Source organism: Zootoca vivipara, chromosome 8 (genome assembly GCF_965207765.1).
Source record: "Zootoca vivipara chromosome 8, rZooViv2.hap1.1, whole genome shotgun sequence".
Lineage (NCBI taxonomy): Eukaryota > Metazoa > Chordata > Lepidosauria > Squamata > Lacertidae > Zootoca > Zootoca vivipara.
Window position 1 is genome coordinate 52,984,740 of NC_142591.1, and position 17,674 is coordinate 53,002,413.

At 38.0% G+C, this 17,674-nt stretch overlaps 1 protein-coding gene across 10 annotated transcripts in view; it reads right to left on the reverse strand.

Annotated features, from left to right (window-relative positions):
* Window positions 1–17,674, reverse strand: part of ASPH (aspartate beta-hydroxylase) — a 94,317-nt gene that overhangs the window by 30,532 nt on the left and 46,111 nt on the right. For all 10 annotated transcript variants that reach the window (XM_060277784.2, XM_088675572.1, XM_088675574.1 and 7 more), the window contains 6 exons: window positions 17,074–17,115; window positions 16,435–16,467; window positions 15,742–15,786; window positions 13,901–13,951; window positions 12,128–12,172; window positions 2,241–2,276 (listed from right to left, as the gene is read on the reverse strand). In XM_060277784.2, coding sequence (XP_060133767.1) covers window positions 2,241–2,276; window positions 12,128–12,172; window positions 13,901–13,951; window positions 15,742–15,786; window positions 16,435–16,467; window positions 17,074–17,115 — 252 coding nt within the window. The remainder of the gene's footprint in view (window positions 1–2,240; window positions 2,277–12,127; window positions 12,173–13,900; window positions 13,952–15,741; window positions 15,787–16,434; window positions 16,468–17,073; window positions 17,116–17,674) is intronic.

Consider the following 17,674-nt stretch of genomic DNA (forward strand, 5'->3'; position numbering starts at 1 on the left):
GGCAACAGTGCCTTCATCGCAGCCCAGAGTATTTACAAACTATCTGAAAGATCACAACTGTCTCTGAAGCCACTGCTAGTCATTGAGCTATTCAGCCACTGGGTTTGTCAGCAACGCCTTTACCTGTATTGGTGCGGGAGAGATAACAGGATAGTAGGATTAAGGATCAATTAACAAAGAAGCTCTATACCTGATTTTAAAGCAGGAATTGGGAACCTTGGGAACCCACTCTCACGGTTAAATTCCAACTCTCACCACCTTCGGCCAGCATGGCCAATGGTCAAGAATGATAGGACTTGCAGTCCAACAACGTCTGGAGCACAATGGGTTCCTCATCCCTGTTTTAAAGGATTTGACTAAATATATGGTGGCGCTGTAGTCTAAACCACAGACCCTAGGGCTTGCCGATCAGAAGGTCAGTGGTTTGAATCCTTGTGACGGGGTGAGCCCCCATTGCTCGGTCCCAACTCCTGCCAACCTAGCAGTTCGAAAGCACATCAAGTGCAAGTAGATAAATAGGTACCACTCCAGCGGGAAGGTAAACGGCATTTCTGTGCGCTGCTCTGGTTCGCCAGAAGCGGCTTAGTCATGCTGGCCACATGACCTGGAAGCTGTCTGTGGACAAATGGCGGCTCCTTTGGCCTATAGAGTGAGATGAGCACACAACACCAGAGTCGTCCACGGTCAGGGGTTCCTTGACCTTGACCTTTATGAACATCATAGGCTTATGGCTATTACCACAATATGACAAATGATCTGCATAAGGCACAAATGTGTAGAACAGACCATTAGAATCATTTGATCTTATTTTCCAAGACTTGGAAGGCATCCTTTCATGGACTCTTTCCAAGAACACCCATATGCTTCAGGACACTGTGTCGGCAATCCACCACATGGTATCATGTTCCTGAACTATCCAAATAAATGAAAGGCCTGTTTCTGCTAGTGTTGTATAATAGGGACACAAAATGTAGCAAGGACACCTCTGTATAATGTGAGTGGTCATTATGATGTTGGAAGGTGTTCAGTAAGGCCAGTTCTGTGGTGACTTCTAATACTTGTTTAGTTATTTTGCATATCTCTTGTAGGACTGGATTTTAGGGCATTCCCACCACATGTGGAGGCATGTGCCTGTGGAGGTGCAGCCTCTTCAACATCTTGGTGAGGTTCCTGGGTGTATCAGACCAATTTCTGTGGTGTTAAGTATCACCTGGAGGTGAGTTTCAGAGTGAAACCTTCTTTTGGCTGATATGGACTTAAAGGGAGGTTTAAACTATATTCTAGTCCATTGGGTGAGGTTAATTTCATAGCCTATTTCATGCTCCCATTGTTCTTTGATTGCATCAAGGGGGGTTGTGGGATTTTGGAGCAGTATTTTGTAAATTGTGGATACCATCCCTTTGCTGTGTCCCTCTGCTGTCAGGAGAAGGTTTTTGAAGGTGGTCAATTGCCTAGTGGCTGCTGATTTTACTGCTGGATTGTTTAAGAAGGCGTGTAGTTGATGATGTGTTAGTCAAGTTAGTCAGGTTAGCCTGCGAGCGCTCCAGTTGGAGAACAGCCTTTACCAAATGTGTCATGGGCTTTGAAGTCACTTGATCTCAGGACGCAAGGGAGAAACGTGCTAAGAGGAAGCCGTGCTTGGCAAATCCACCCTGTGATCAACTCCCGCCCGGAAACCAATGTCCCCACTATGGAAGGATGTGTGGATCCAGAATTGGCCTCCACAGTCACTTACGGACCCATGGTTAAAACCGTGTTTATGGAAAACAATCTTACTCAGATACGAGTGATCGCCAAAGAAGAAGAGGAGAAGAAGTAGTAGTCAAGGTATTTGGGTGTTATTTTTTTCTCCTCTTACCACAATGATCCTGTGTTTTGTACCACTAGATATAACTAGAGGAGATGCGGTCTGCTACTTTCAGCAGGTGCCATGTGATTCCTTTAATATCTAGTTACATAGCAAAATTGGAAAAGATCAAAGAGAGAACGTGAAACACCAAAAGTAAAGCGCAAGTATTATTTAGGGGAGACACAAGCACCCACAAGCATGCATTGAATTAAACACAATGCTTCGGATCCTAACTTAAGGAAGATGGTGATTATGTTAAGTCACTTGCTACTCAAAGGTCTCCAAGCAAAAAGTCTCTGATACAAACTCCCAAAACTTGTGCAAAAGAATAATTCAACACTTTCTCTATTCCATGCACCAATGCAAAACCTAAGCATTCACATTATCTTACCTTTTTCTTTTTGCTGAGTTTCATTTTCACTTTGTCCTGGAATATGTAAAAAAAAAAGTTTTGTATCATCACCACAGTGCTGTTTTTAAAATGCATACAACTGGAATAATACCCACAAAATAATGGGTATATCTTCTTTTTGCAATATTGTCAAGCTTTAAAATCTATCAATGTCAAAATATAATATAGTTACTTATGTGCAGAGAGTAAAGAATAATTGTTTTGGTTGTACCAGAAAAGGTAATGTCTAAAGTTCATACCTATTGCATTCTCAATCCACTTCATTCAAATGAATGGAAGTTTTTGCCTGCATAGATTCTTAACTTAATAAACCAATCACATTTTTCATCTTCCTGCATTCCAGATTAACATAACTAGTTCTCTCTTGAATATACTGGAAGTTTATGTATAGAAGTTTCAGACTTCTATATATAGATAACAGTGTGGTGGTGGTTTAATTCAGTTTACCAAACATTTCAGCTCCTTTTACACTATGCCTTGCACCTGGTTTATGCATGCCAATCTTCTCCAGCCTTATACCTTCCCAGGTCTCTTGAACTACAACCAACCAGTATGGCCAATGATCCAAGATGGAAGTAGTACTCCCAAAATGGAAGGCAGGCATCAGGTTGGGGAAGACTGATAGGTGCCAGTCCCCTCCACCCTAATGTGATTGCTTCTGGTAGGATGTTGGGTTTTTGATGTGCTCAGTACTTGGTCAAGTTCATGTGCAGTCCCCAACTGTATGAACTGCCATGATCTGAGCTATCATATGTGATTTGAGCATCAATAGGAACTCCCTTCCTGATGCAAATAGTAGCTTCTATGGAGTGATTTTCTTCAGGATCATAGGAAGGATTAAACTCCAGCAGTTCAAATTCTGAGCAAGTGGTCCCAAAAGTTGCTATTTAGAGTTATTTTAATATACATGCAAGATTAAGGTCAGATGTATCTTAAGAGTACTCCACCTCTGTCAGGACTCAATAACCCCCTGTATGTTCAAGACAAATATGTAATGTGTTATTTTCCCCCAACTGCCTTTAGCCTATTAATTAATTTGCATTATATGGCACGTGTGACAATAGAATCTTACTCCCCACCCCCCACCCCCATACATTTCGAGACTGTGCCTCTTTTTTGCTTTGAGTTTTGGTGCTCACCGCTTTTCAGTTCCATTGTAACTACCATCTAACATCATGTGAAGCAAATTCAGGAGGTTAGTCACATTCATCTGCTGCAGTAAAAACAGGGAGCTTTGTGGTACCTTAAAAACTAACAGATTTACTATGCCATAATATAGATTTTAGTCCTGAAGATGCCAAAAGACTCTGTGTTGCTCATGTGAAGTAAGTTCCTCTGGTTATGTTAAATTATCTGTTTCAATTCTATCCATCCACAGTATAACACAGGGATGTGGTGGAAGTATTAAAACCAGCACCATGGTGCCTTAAAAGACTTCATGATGGCTCATGAATCAACTCTAGTTCTCCTCTCCTCCGGCTCACTATAAGCCTCCCTATCACTAAAGCATTTAGGAACATCTAGGAACAGTTATTGGTACAAGCTGCTGTACTGAAACAAAATCCACCATCAGCTCCAGATATTGCCTTAGCACATACACTTTATACAAATGGTATAAAGAAGACACAAAAGTGTTATTGAAGAGAGATGTTGTTTCAGCATTTTGGAAAATAATGACTGCACCAGTGAAAATGTTTTTTTGTACTTTATTGCAACCAATCATTACACAGAAGTTCATCTTTTAAAAGTCCCCGTTACCTTGCCCCCATGGCACACTTGTGTAAACATGAAAATTATGTAATCATAAGCATTTTAAGAACTTGATCACAGCATAATTTTCTTATTCCAGCAGTCTAAAAATATATTGTTGCTATTGTACAAAAACACAATCCCATTTTTCTCTCATGTCCTTAAAAATATGGCTTTATAAAAAATTATTGCTCTTCCACTTAGAAATATGCAATTTTTAATTCAATGAAGAATAACACTTTCATTTAATTTATTCCTCAAATTTATATACCACCCTTCCTCCCCAAGGAGTCCAGGATGGCAAATACATCAATGATAAAACAATACTTTGCCTCAATCTGTATTAACAGAACTAGAGGACTATTGCTTCCTGACAAGTATGAATGGCATGATCCTTCCTGCACAGTCTCCCATTCCCTGCATTGGCCTGGTGTAATGCTTGTGGGTGCACAGCTTGTGGTGGTGAGAACAAGGCTCTGTTATATTTTACGGGAATCATTCATGCACAGATGCAGTACCCATGTGGGAAGGGAATATGCTCACAGAAATCTAGGATATATGCTACATATAAACTATGTAGACCTCTCAATATATTGGATTCCAACCTAAGAAAAATGCATCACATTTCTCCTTACTCATGTTTCTACATTAAAAAATAATAATCTAATTATCTCCAAGTGCTGGCTACAGTTCACAAGACACAGATTCCACAATAATCCTAGTGAATTCCCATTGACTTCAATGCTACTTAGTGTTTCCTACTGATAACTCAGATTAAACTGAGATTATCTTTCTCAGAGCAACAGCATTAAAATGAGAACTATTCCTGAGCCAAAAAAGGATAAAATAATTAAAGTAATGTGGATCTATTGTAATGGAACAGCACCATGCAATAGTTATCCATACCCCTAACCTTTTTTAAAGTTTACCTTCATTTGTGAGCAAAATAAGGATTTTATTAATAAATACTGATTTATATTTAGAATAAGCAATTTTTGGTAAAGAATATTTGTTGAAATCAATCATATTCTGACTCATTAGATAGACTCATCAGATAACTACAACCCTTGCCTCGGAATAATCCCATGTATTTCAGAGGAGCTACTGTTGATTAAGCAGTTGTGGGAATACAGTTTAGGTACTTATGCTGATATAATTGCTGACAAACAGTGCATTACAATGGCAGGTCTAAGGGCAAATGAAAAAAATACAATTAAGCCCAAGTGTATTTTCAATTTAAGCTCTGCGAACTTCCAGATTGCTATGGAATTCTTCAGTGTTCATCAGAAGTGGTGGTTACAACAAGAACATTTGTGTGTAGTGTAATTATTTAAGTAATTTTGTAGATATGTCCATCATTAAGGTGTTTGCTACACCTGCACGTAGATTAAAGTGAGCTGAGCTCAGCTAAAATAATTACTAATCAACAAGTATAGGTCCAAGTCAAAATTTCACAGCTCTATTTTAGTAGTGTTTGCCAGAAAAGAATGTAAATATATCACAATGCTATTTGATCACATTTTAAAACTTTGCTAACTAAGATTGCTTCCAAATTTTAATGTATCCACAGATATATATATATATATATATATTAAAATCTTAAATCATTTGTTGCTACATTATAAATAGCATATTACATAATGTGAACGACACATGTAAAATTCAGATACTACAACTTCTTGGTCACTAATAAGGGAGAAAATAAAAACATGTATATTAAAAGCTACAAAACGTTAAAAATGTATATTGGGGTTCTAAATATATGCTAAAGGTATACTAAAATGTGAACTGAGTGCTACACATGTTCAGAGAGTTTCACAAGTGATGCGTAAATAGTTTTTTTGCATCTACAAATTCAATGAAAAGTCTGCATTGACCAGAATATATATTCAGTTTAAAAATAGTGTTCTATTTCTGGCTAATACCATATTAACAACATCTACATGAGATGCAACTCAAATGGGAAAGTCTCCTAGCATCACTTGTGAAACACCTTTAGTGTTTCTCCCTCCACCACAAGTTTCTCAACTGCTTAGTTAATTACGGCATAAAGTCTATAACAAACATCTGTTCCCATTGTGTAGAGAATGGTTTAGGCTGGTCCTCCTGCTGTAGGGACAGTCTTTTTGAAGCTTTAAGTATCTGAAAAAATAAGGGGAGATCTAAATTAGAGGACCAACCATGATACAAATTATTTTTTCTAATATTCTTTATTACTAATATGCAACTTTGTAGCAAAGGAATTGATTGTACCTTTTATTAAAAACTGTATTAGTTTTAGACACAAAGTTGCTATCTATTAAAGAGGGGAAGCAACAGCAGACCTTGAAGGACAGCCTTTTTGAGCAAGAAAACAAAAATCTATTCCCCCACTAGACACATACGCACACCATACACGAGGATGTATCTAGGGGATGGACAGATTGGCCCCTGCCAAAGGCGCAGGTCCAAGGAAGCGCAGAAATCATACCTCTCCACTCTGGCTCAGAGTGGATAGGAGCCTGCCCACTCTCCTTGCCAAAGGTGCAAGGGAGCCTATGTAAGCCTCTGACCATACATACATAGTATGAGGAAAATGTATTACTATAATGAAAGTATACTTATAGAGTAAGAACTCTCTACTGCCTTGCAATGAGGGCTCGGCCATTCAGTGTTAAGGATGGAAGGGCAGATTTGCTTACACCCCAACACTCTACAATTGCAGTATTTTACTTCTCTGCCTTGCAAGGAGGATAACTGGCAAACATTCACTTATATGGGAGAAAGTGAAGACATAACATGGAGATAATCCCAGGGTGGAGGCTAAACCAAGTGTTATCTGTCTGCATAGCTCTTCATCTACATGATTACATCCTGGGTTGTTACATGTATATATTTGGAACAGGGCAGAGCAAAATTTATGCTGATGCATCTGATATAACATCTGTGGGATCAATTGCCGTTATTGCACATTGGGTGGGCAAAACATACACCCAGTTGTGGCCTGTTTCACTGATTAGATGCAGCAGTATGGATAAGGAAAAGGCACTGAATTTGAAGGCAGCGCTAGCCACTTATAACAAAACGGGAGCTACAGTGTGCTTTACTACTACCGCTTGCATAGGGACAGGTGCCGCTTGCCCCAATTAAATGGTCATTTGACTTGCTGTGCCTATAGAACTGCTACTTCACATGCTGCAGGAGAGTGCCATGACCACCACACCCAATATAAATTTAACTGGATGAATCTCTATTCTGTTAATGTTGCCCTTATCTTCGCCATCACACTCTTAGCCTTATGTTTGACTCCATCAACTATACAGTTGCCAAATTCTTTTTATTTTAAAATGCATCCTCTGCTGCTTACACATTCATAACTTTGTTACAATCACAATTCTTGTACAGTACTCTCTCACTTTCTGTTAGATATTTCAAACCTGTCCTCTTCATATCCTCCTTCCATTTCTACCTTCCTACCAGGAACAACCTTTTCTTCTCTATTGCTTCTCTCTCCTTTTCATCTCTCTTCTCAACAGCCAAGCCTTTATTTCCAATCTATTCTTTATTCACTTTAAGCTCATCCATGGGCAGCCAAAGGATTTTTTTTCCCCATAGGCAGCAGCAAAGCAAATACTCCAAACAAATGTAACTAGTATGAGAGAACAGGCCTACAATTTCTAGAAGACCTAGGCCTGCATCTGATAAACTTATATTCCATATATTACATCTGTTGCTTCTGAATGATTAGACCTGGCCTCCAGACACCTTTTGACGACCACTCAAACCAACAATTATTTCCCTGGCTCAACTAACTCCCACCAAGCCTTAATTTATCAAACTATTCTACAATCAATTTCACACTCACATACACACAAAAACACCAACACGTCAGAGTAACAACAAAAGTCTATATTTCAGGTTTATAAATTACTATAACTCCACATACTTTTCAGCATATGGATATAAACACTGGATTACACTGTGCATACATTCAGCCACAGTGTTCTGCGTCCCCCTCCCCCAGCTTGCAGTAAGGATAAAATAACGATAGGTTTTAGCTGCATTGAGATTATTTTTTTAATGTTCACAAATGGGAAAGAGCACCTTTTTGGTATTAAATAAAACAAACTCCTCTTTTCTTTTTGTGTTGACCCCCCCAAACTCAGCTACACTAAAATACTGAATACATGAATGGCTTTCTATGGAGCAGCAATCATTTTTACATCATAGAAGACCAGAATAAAAGCCTTAAAAACAGACCAACAAGTTTCTTCACTAGACTTTAGACCAGGAGTAGTCAATGTAGTATCCTCCAGATGTTGTTGGACAATAACTCCCATCATTCCCAACTATTTGGCATGCTGGCTGCAGCTGATGGGAATTGTAGTCCAACAACATATGGGGATACCATGTTGGCTCCCACTGCTCTAGCCATATCTTTGTGTAATTGGCTAGATCTATTTTCTCAATGCCACTCATTGCTATGACTTCATTCACTGGCAATCATGCTAGTTTACAAAACAAGGAAAATAGTGCCTACATATTGTGCCTCAAATCTCCGGTTGAACAACGGTAGCCTTCTTTTTCAGTCAAAACTGGAACTCTGGTGATTATGGTACTTCTGTAGACTTTCCTCCTTCCCTTGCAGTCATCCACGAGTTCACCATATCTGCAAGTCTAATGTTACCGGATGATCCCCAACTCTATTTTGTAGCAGCAGCATTTATTTCTAGAGTGTTTACCCCATGCTACTCATTTAGTCCACCACTGACTTTTCTTTAGAAATGCCAGATGGATCAAGCTCATGTAGCCAAGCATTCTTTTGGCATAGTGACCAACCGGATGCCGATGGGATGCCCAAAAGTATGAACGACACTCTCACCACTGTGATTCCCCAAAACTAGGACTCAGAGGTATTTTTCCATACTGCTCTTTTAAAATTTAACCTAAGCCCTGCAGGCAAGGACTTTTATTATCTCAACTTTGCCTTGGAATAGTTTTTAGAATATTCCATTTCCAATAAACAAAAACAATAAGTAGGGTTAAGTGCTGAAATAAAAACTAAAAAGAAACAGAAAGCAATGTGCTTTACAGAAGCCCAAAGCTTTGAATATTTTCATCTACCACTTAAGAATCTGGAAATTTGCAGCTGTGATCAAATCCCTTTGTGTTTACTCATTCTGACTCACTAAAAACATACTGAGGGCGGAAATGAAAATGTTAGCACCTGTAATAATGCTTTGGTGCTAATCTAATGCCATCATTTTATGGGATGCAAAGTATCAGTCTAGTGTGTGAGAGGCATGAAATACAAAAATCAAATTTCTCCCACATTTGGTGTTGATAAGCAGTCACTGCAGATGTGTTGATGGCAATCTTTTCACATCAAAAGATCACCTCCCTCTTTGCCAGGAAGTTTAGACTTGTGCCTTTGTGTCAACTCCATTTGACTGAAGATGTACCTGGAAACGTGACTTTATTCCAAGTTGCAGGCTACAGGTCTCTATTGCCTGCAACGTGTTCCTGAATCCAGATCCTGCCAAGTCATGATACCACATTTGGGGAGTAAGGCAATACTAGATAAAGCAAGGTGAAGGGAAAGCAGACACAACACATGGTGGGTCTGTGATATGAGCAAGATACAGCAGTGGTTGCAAAGTCCCCTTTTTTTGCCCTGAACAGAAAAGAAGCCCGACTCAGAAGCTTTCATGAGGTCAAATGTCAACATATGATCTTTTCTGTCATGTTGCCTTACCCATGTGAGCCAGAGACTTCCAGAAAGCAGTAGCAGTCGCCACATGCATATCATTGGTGGTTATAAACAAACTCTGCGACAGAGATATGTATAGCTGAAGCTTTCTTCTCACAATGCCAGAGACAGGGCTTGAGAAGGAATTTATTGTGGATGTGAGTCACTCACTGTTGTTTTCTACACCTTTACTGGATCTTTCAGAGAATTGGATAACATTGTTTTAAATGGCACATTCCAATTCCTTTTCTTCAGCAATGTTACAGAACTGAGCAGTGATCTCCTTGTCTGAGGTTTATATACTGGTAGTGATGCCCTGTGATTGGTTACTGAATTGTACCCTATCCATGTTCTTCTGTCTAAATGCTATAAATACTTGAATAATATAAAATGCTGGATGAAGAAAAAAAGATGGAGCAGTGGATAAAGCCAGTGTAAGTAAAGCAGGAAAAAACTATAAAACAGGGTATTTGATCCTGTTACAGGATTATTTGAGATTAGATAATTCAGTGGTGATGGACTATGGTGCACCGAAGACAAAAAAAAAAAACCCAAACTGGTTTCATATCAAACACTATGCCTCCACCAGCTGAGTGTTCTGCATATTTTGTTCAGATGGAATTTTCACTAACTTGACACATTCCAAGTGAAAGAGGTTCAATGACAGTTTATTAGGGCTGCAAGTAAAAGACTGTTCCACAGCAGAAAGCATTTTTTCAGAGCCCATCTTATGTGATGTTCATGTAGACAAGAATCATTGAGTAATATGTCACAGCTAAGACCATGTTGTCTGCTACTGGAAAAGTGTTCCCCTCTTTATAAGTTTGAATAACTTTTTTTCAGTCAGAATGGCCTAACAGAGCTGAAGCATAGATGGGGAAAATCCCATACACAAATGCAAACTTGGGGTGGGGTTCCTTTCCCTTTTAAGCTCTGCAAAGAGAAGTGCTGGAAAAAAAGTTGAAAAGAATTTGGAGTGTAGCCTAGGAGCCTTAATGGACCTTCATTCCACATGGCACAGGACTTCTTGCTTGATGCAGCTTGCTCAAATGATTTTCATGCTCAGAAAACATTCAAGAATGTTCTTCTGAGTAAGACCAAATGTCCATCAAATATAGCATCCTTTTTCAGTGGTGGTTAGTTAAATGCTTCCAACGCAAAGCAACAGTCATCTCCTGTTTGTTCCCAGCAGCTATTATTCAATGTTCGTCATTTCTGATCACTGATGTGCTATCAAGAGTAATAACTTCTTAAGAGACTAACCCTACGTTTGTTTGTCCAATCTCCTTTTAAAACTATCTAAGCTAGTTCCCATCATTGCATCTTGTGTCAGCACTATGCGCTGTGTGAAGAAATTGTTTGTTTTATATCTGTACTAAATTTAAAATGCATCAATTTTAGTGGGTGCATATTCTATCCTTTATTATGACTACCCAGAGTCAAATGTAGAAGGGGAAAAGAAGTGAGGAATTGTCAAGTCCATGGGAAATAGCTTATTAGGCAGAACAAATTTCTACTGTGGAGACACAGTATCACTACAATGGTTTCTGAAAAGTCCATTTTCAAGTGAGTTCTATGGCTTGAAAATGGCCTGCAAAGAACACAGTGCTGTGTTTATCTCATAGTGCCCCCAAAGAAGGGCTTTGTAGAAATGTGTTTGGTCTAACTATTTCTCTATTTAGGGAAGCTTTTTAATATTTGATAAATTATTGTATTTTAATATTTTGTTGGAAGCCGCCCAGAGTAAAGCAAAAAATGAAGTTTTCTGCATCAAGGGAGCATTTTACCAACTGCAAGAGAGTCCATTTCATGTATGCCTCATTTTTATTTGTCAATCCTTGTGAAATTAAAAAACCAGAGTCTGTGGCAGACCTCCTTCATCCTAAACTCAATGGTAACACATAACCAACTAGTTGAGTATGCAATTAATATTGCAGCACAGCTATTATTGGTACATCTGCCACACTAGTGGGTGCTCCCACCTCAAACCAGAGTAAAGACACTGATGGCAGGTGCTTAGAAGGCTTAGAAGGAGAAAATAGCTAACAGAGTATTAAAATACCAATCTAAGGTGATGTCTGTCTCCATTAACTGACCTCATTCTAGTTTATGCCCCTATCTCAAAGCCAAAGGTTGTATAAAACTCCACTTGCTTGAGTATGCCTTCCACCATAAGACAACTACTGTAGAAACCTGCATGAGCCTTGTTACAAAGTTGTGTCAAAGGAATAGTGCTGAGCCTATGGTTTTATACCGTAAGGTTGAAGCACTTGCCTTATAGTTTTTCTTTCTAGTTTTAAATTTAAAAAATAAAAAAATTAAACAAACAGCCTCAAATGTACATTTCAATTTTTATTTAAAACAATAGATTCTCTGAGGACTGACTTACCAACTAAATCATCATTTGAATGATCTTCCACTTGAACAGGAACTTCTGTAATTCAAAGATTTTTAGCCATTTACTATGCCAAGTTTTGAGGATGTTTTTATATTGTTGTAAACTGCTGTGATACATTTTTATGTATATAAATATTTTAATAAATAAAAATAAATAAAATAATTGTTTTACAACAATTTGTTTTCATTTGTTCACTGAGACGTGAATTTGTCATTGTTGAAGAAGCACATTTTCCTCCCACTGGAAATGAAATGCTACAAAAACATTTAAACTCTGATGGTAGTTGGGGCTAAAAATCTGTCTAAATAGAGACCACTTCAAATGTCTGTGTAAGAAAACCAGTAAATGATGCACAGGTCATCCACTGTATTCAGCAGTAGGTATAACACCAGAGTTATCTGCGACTGGACTTAACTGTCAGGGGTCCTTTACCTTTACCTTTTTTATGTGCACAATTACTAAATGTGATAATCAGGCTGCACAGCAGGCTCTCACAAAGTTTAGTAACTTTGTCACTTAAAAATGGCCCTTAGACGGCCAAAAATCAAGCCTTGCACAAAGATTAATGTATTCATTGTTACCTGCTTTGTCTTTAATGTTGTATACCACACAATTTACAAAGGATTCATGTGTTGCGCATATATATAAAGTGGTACCTCGGAAGTCAAATGGAATCAGTTCCCGAAGCTCCTGCAGCCAACCGGAAGCTGTGGAAGCTGCGTTGGACGCTCGGGTTCCAAAGAACGTTCACAAACCAGAACACTCACTTCCGAGTTTGCGGCGTTCAGGACCCAAAACGTTCAAGTCGCAAGGCAACCAAAGTACGACTGTCTGTCTGTCTGTCTGTCTATCTATCTATCTATCTATCTATCTATCTATCTATCTATCTATCTATCATCTATCTATCTATCTACACATATGTATGAAAAATGTTAACTACACTCTTAGTAAATTGCTGCTTATTCACTTTCTTTAACCATTATGGTTTTCTTGGAAAAGTTAGTTAGGTTTGCTAAAATGGTAACTTCAAAAGGGATAGTCTGACCTCTCCTCTAGACTAGGCTATAGAAATGGGTATCCGTTAACACTGTACCTGTATCAAGCTATTTTGTACACTGCCCTGATATCCAAGGGGATATCCCAACCCAAGGACTAGGTGGAGGTGCCACATCCACTGGCTCTGCTGGAATAAGGGCTCCATCATCACAGAAATCACCACTGTGCCTGTTGTATAGTTGGAAAGCTACCAATGCCCTACTGGGCAGAGTAGGTGTTTTAAAAAAAAGGCTTGGCCAAGGATTTGCTAGAACCTAAGCCAGCCCACTGCCAGGTGAGGAGCCAGCTTGAGCTGGCACAGCAAAGCAAAAAACAACCCAAAACCCCAGAGCTTTTTGCCCTTTGCCCTGGATGGGTGGAACTAGTAGAATTTTGAATGTAGCATGGGCTCTGCCACTATAATCATCCCAGGAGCCAGGTGGCCCCAAGTTAGGGCTGCCTTCTAAAAACATTTTAAAAAGCTTTTAATTTATGATAAAATAAATAAGTACGGTAGATAAATAAATATAGGCTAATGAACTACGATGTGCATTTCAGTTTCTAAGAAACTGAATTAATAAAATAGTTCGGCTCACCACATATTGTTATATATTGTAACAGAGGTAATCAGAAAAAGTATGTGCCCTGGTGAACAATTCTGGGTACACTCATATATAAGCACCATTACATAAACAGGTTTAGCATAGTATGACAAAATAATGTACAAACCTGTCTCATGGGGTTGAGCAGTCACATGATCTTCTGTATGTTCTCTCTCATCTACGGTTAACAAGTTGGAAAAACGTATGTTATCTTATACTGTGCTGTTATTATTACTAATAATAATTTATACTAAACAAATTGATACATTTTATATAAACCAAAATATATTCAGGCTGATTTTGTAGTTATACAGACATAATTAAAGAAATAAGATAAAGGCAAGCTTAAATTCTTTTTAAAAAATCAGCAATGATTGTATGAACTTTAAGGATGAGACAGAGCACATAGGTTGTCAAATTGTACATTACAGCATAAGTGTGTGACATGGATATAAAATACAGCATTCTCTTCCCTCTTGTTTTCCCCAAGCATTATATTTTTAACACATACAGTACATCATAAAATACTCTTTTATTTTTTTTAAGCCAAATATCTAAATATTTATGAGCTTTGAGCTATCATAGCTGGATATTTCAGCTACAGTATTTTCTTTAAAATAGTTTTGACTTCCAAAATGAGCAAACCAAAGAAAATGAGTGATTTACTGGAGTCATATACCAACACTTGAGTCTTTAAAAACAAACAGATGTTTGTTCCAAAGGCAGGGCAGATTCAACATAACAGCCACGGTTTGGCAGTGTACTCCATTCTTAAAGATGTATACCCTCTTTCAGTGATATCCATGCATGTCTCCTTAAAGTAACTTTGAAATAGTGAGCTTCCATGAGACAAGAAAAGGATGTACTTTCTTGGGTTCCATGATCACTGCAGATGGTGAAAGCAGTCACGAAATTAAAAGACGCATGTTCCGAGTGCAGAGGATGTCAAAACAAAATTGCTAAGCTGGCTTTTAGAGTGGACTCTGTGATTTTCCCTAACTATGGAGTATAAGATCAAATACAACAGAGGAATGCCCAGCAGACATCCAGGAACCAAAAAGCTCAAGAAAGATAGGTAGCTGACCAATTAGTTCACAGAATCCTCAACTTCAGCTGGAACTTCACATTTAGGAGTGACCTGGGTCTCCACAAAATAGCTGCAAAGCAGCAGGGGTGGGTGGGTGTTATTTGAAACAGTAAAATGGTGGGTAGAATGGAGTGATCAACTTTCTTCCCACTTGCTGCTTTCCCCCAGTGACATACACACACATCTAGAAACATGGCTGGATAAAAAATGGGCGAGAGGAGCATACTGCAGGGTAAAAAGAGAAGTGGCAAAGAGCCCTTTCCCTTTTAATTGCACCCTCCACAGCCACTATCTAGGTGGTCATTCTTGAATTCCAGTATGAATCCCTGCTATTAGCATAATTCAGAGTCTAGACAACTATGTTATATGGTAAGAGAAGGCAAAGGGAAATCAGGTTCACAAATATCCTAGTAACCTTCCTTGACACACTTGAGACAGGTAGCTTTTAAAATGGGGGACAGGTTTGATCTCTTCTTACTCCTCTTGACAGAGAAACTTTTTCCAGGACATCAAAGAGGTACTAGCAAAAATAGCCTTAATGCATCTCTCAGCACTTCTCACAGAATATCTTATGAGTCCACACTAATTTGTGATTATTTGAATTCACAGAAGCAAATGTCAAATTGACATGCAAATATGTAGTATATAAATACCTTCTGAGCTTTTAAGAGCCACATGTCTACATTTTATCAATACATTCAGTGGTTAAAAACCATCATCTTACACAATGAAGTTTCTCAGCAGTTCTCTATCCAGTATTCCTCTTATTCCACACATAAACAGCAGGTAAAAAGTGCTTTCATGCATTAGAGAAAAATAACTTTAATAAAAGTTATACTCAAATTAGTTTCTCCCACCTTGGTTAATTCATGCATACGTACCTGACTGAATTTGTTCAGTAGCAGAATGTGGAACATCTGCTTCATCTATGGGCATTTAAAAATGAATTAGATAACATGCTGTTAGAGTAGCAAGCAAATTAAACTAACAAAAGCAACACCTCACAAAGAAAGAGCACACACAATTATTTCCTTATTATGACAGTTGCAGGATGAATAATGTTGGAACAGAAATGGAGGGCCTAAGTAGCAATAGTTACTAATGAGTGGATAGGTAATTATTTAATTATTAAACCGACACACTTTTGAGATAAAAAGAAACAGGTCAAAGACAAAATGACATTATACCAAATTGGATCCTGGCAACTGAGTACTGCTGAAAGAGCTTTTAGCTCTAAAAGATACCTTGTGGATTTGCAACATCCTAAAATTTAATGGGACTATTGTGCTTGATTCATGCTTTCCCACATGCCTCTGGCTGGCCACTGTGAGAAGTGGATGCTGGACTAGATGGGCCATTGGCCTGATCTAGTAGAAGCAGGCTCTTCTTATGTTCTTTAATCATTATAATGGTGATCATCATCAACGGCAGAAGCAGCAGCAGCTAATTTATAGAGATAATTATACACAAATATGGGGAGTTTATAGAGATCATGAAATCATAGGCTTTGGATTTAAAAATAATTCTTAGGGCTGATTCCTAATAAGATGGAATGAACCATTTTTTATACTCACTTTCATGTGTTTGATCAGCACTCTCAATTGACTCTGTTAGATATATAATACAAATAATAAATAAATCACAGCCTTTGTAAGACCAAAACTAACAATATAAAGAGGTACCAAACTGCAATTTAAGATAGAGCTAGGACCTTTATAAGCAGAAGAAATAAACCTTGCACTTTAGTTCTCAGACTCCAACACAACTGAAAATCCCTTCAAATGTGACAAAATGCCTTTGTGGGATGTATTGTTTTTTAGGAAACAATAAAGTTAGATGTGGATTGGTCATCATACTTCTGTATTTCTCTTTGTGTATGCATACAGGAATCCATGACTGACTGTGCCTCCCGACAGTGTAGATACTGTACACAATGTACAGCAAACAATAAAAATACAACAATCACATTGATAAGACAGAGATAAAGGTCCCACAACATTTCCTATTTGGCTGTGCTGTTTCAACAACATTGTTTTCATATTTCAAGGAGACTTGAGAGGCCAACATTGCAGCTGCTGCTAAGCTGGGCATGTTTATTTAATCAAGCAATAAGCATTAGTTTTGCAGCATAATTCTTACCACCACCACCCCCCCTAGTTAATAAATGAATATATTCATTTATAGATAAATGATGATAAAATGAATATGCTTACCTTGCATATTTTCATAATAATGTTCGGATAACAGTTCTCCATCTGAAAAGAGAACAATGTTGTAATATAGTTCACAAAAATGTATTTATTTATTTATTGGCACCTGCTGAAAACATTTGTATTTAAATAAACCTAGAGAGATGTTTAGAAAGTTAGTATGAGTTTTTATTTGTTTTAGTCTATTTTATTGTGGTTTTAACTTTCTGTATGTTTCAAATTATGGTTGTAAAAAATTCAGTGATAATTTAATGGTTTAATCTTTTTAAAAATCACTTTGAGGGCTTTTCTGCAATAAAATCGTATATAAATTTTATGGCACAAACAAACAAAATATTGCTGCAGGCCTCTCTGATTAAATAAAAAATGAATCCAGGTCCATGCTATGTAAATTAAAAAGAATAACTCCAGACTTTCACAAAAATGTGGTTGGAACTCAGAGGTCTGGGGACAGAACAGATTGATGGAGTAGAGAAGCCTCCCAATGCTTCATTTTGTCAAGAAAAGAAAAAAAGATACAAAACCTGTCATTAGGTTTATTTTCTACATGTTTATTCATAATGTGTAGCTAAACCCTTAGAGAGTATCAATTATAGGAGTTGCT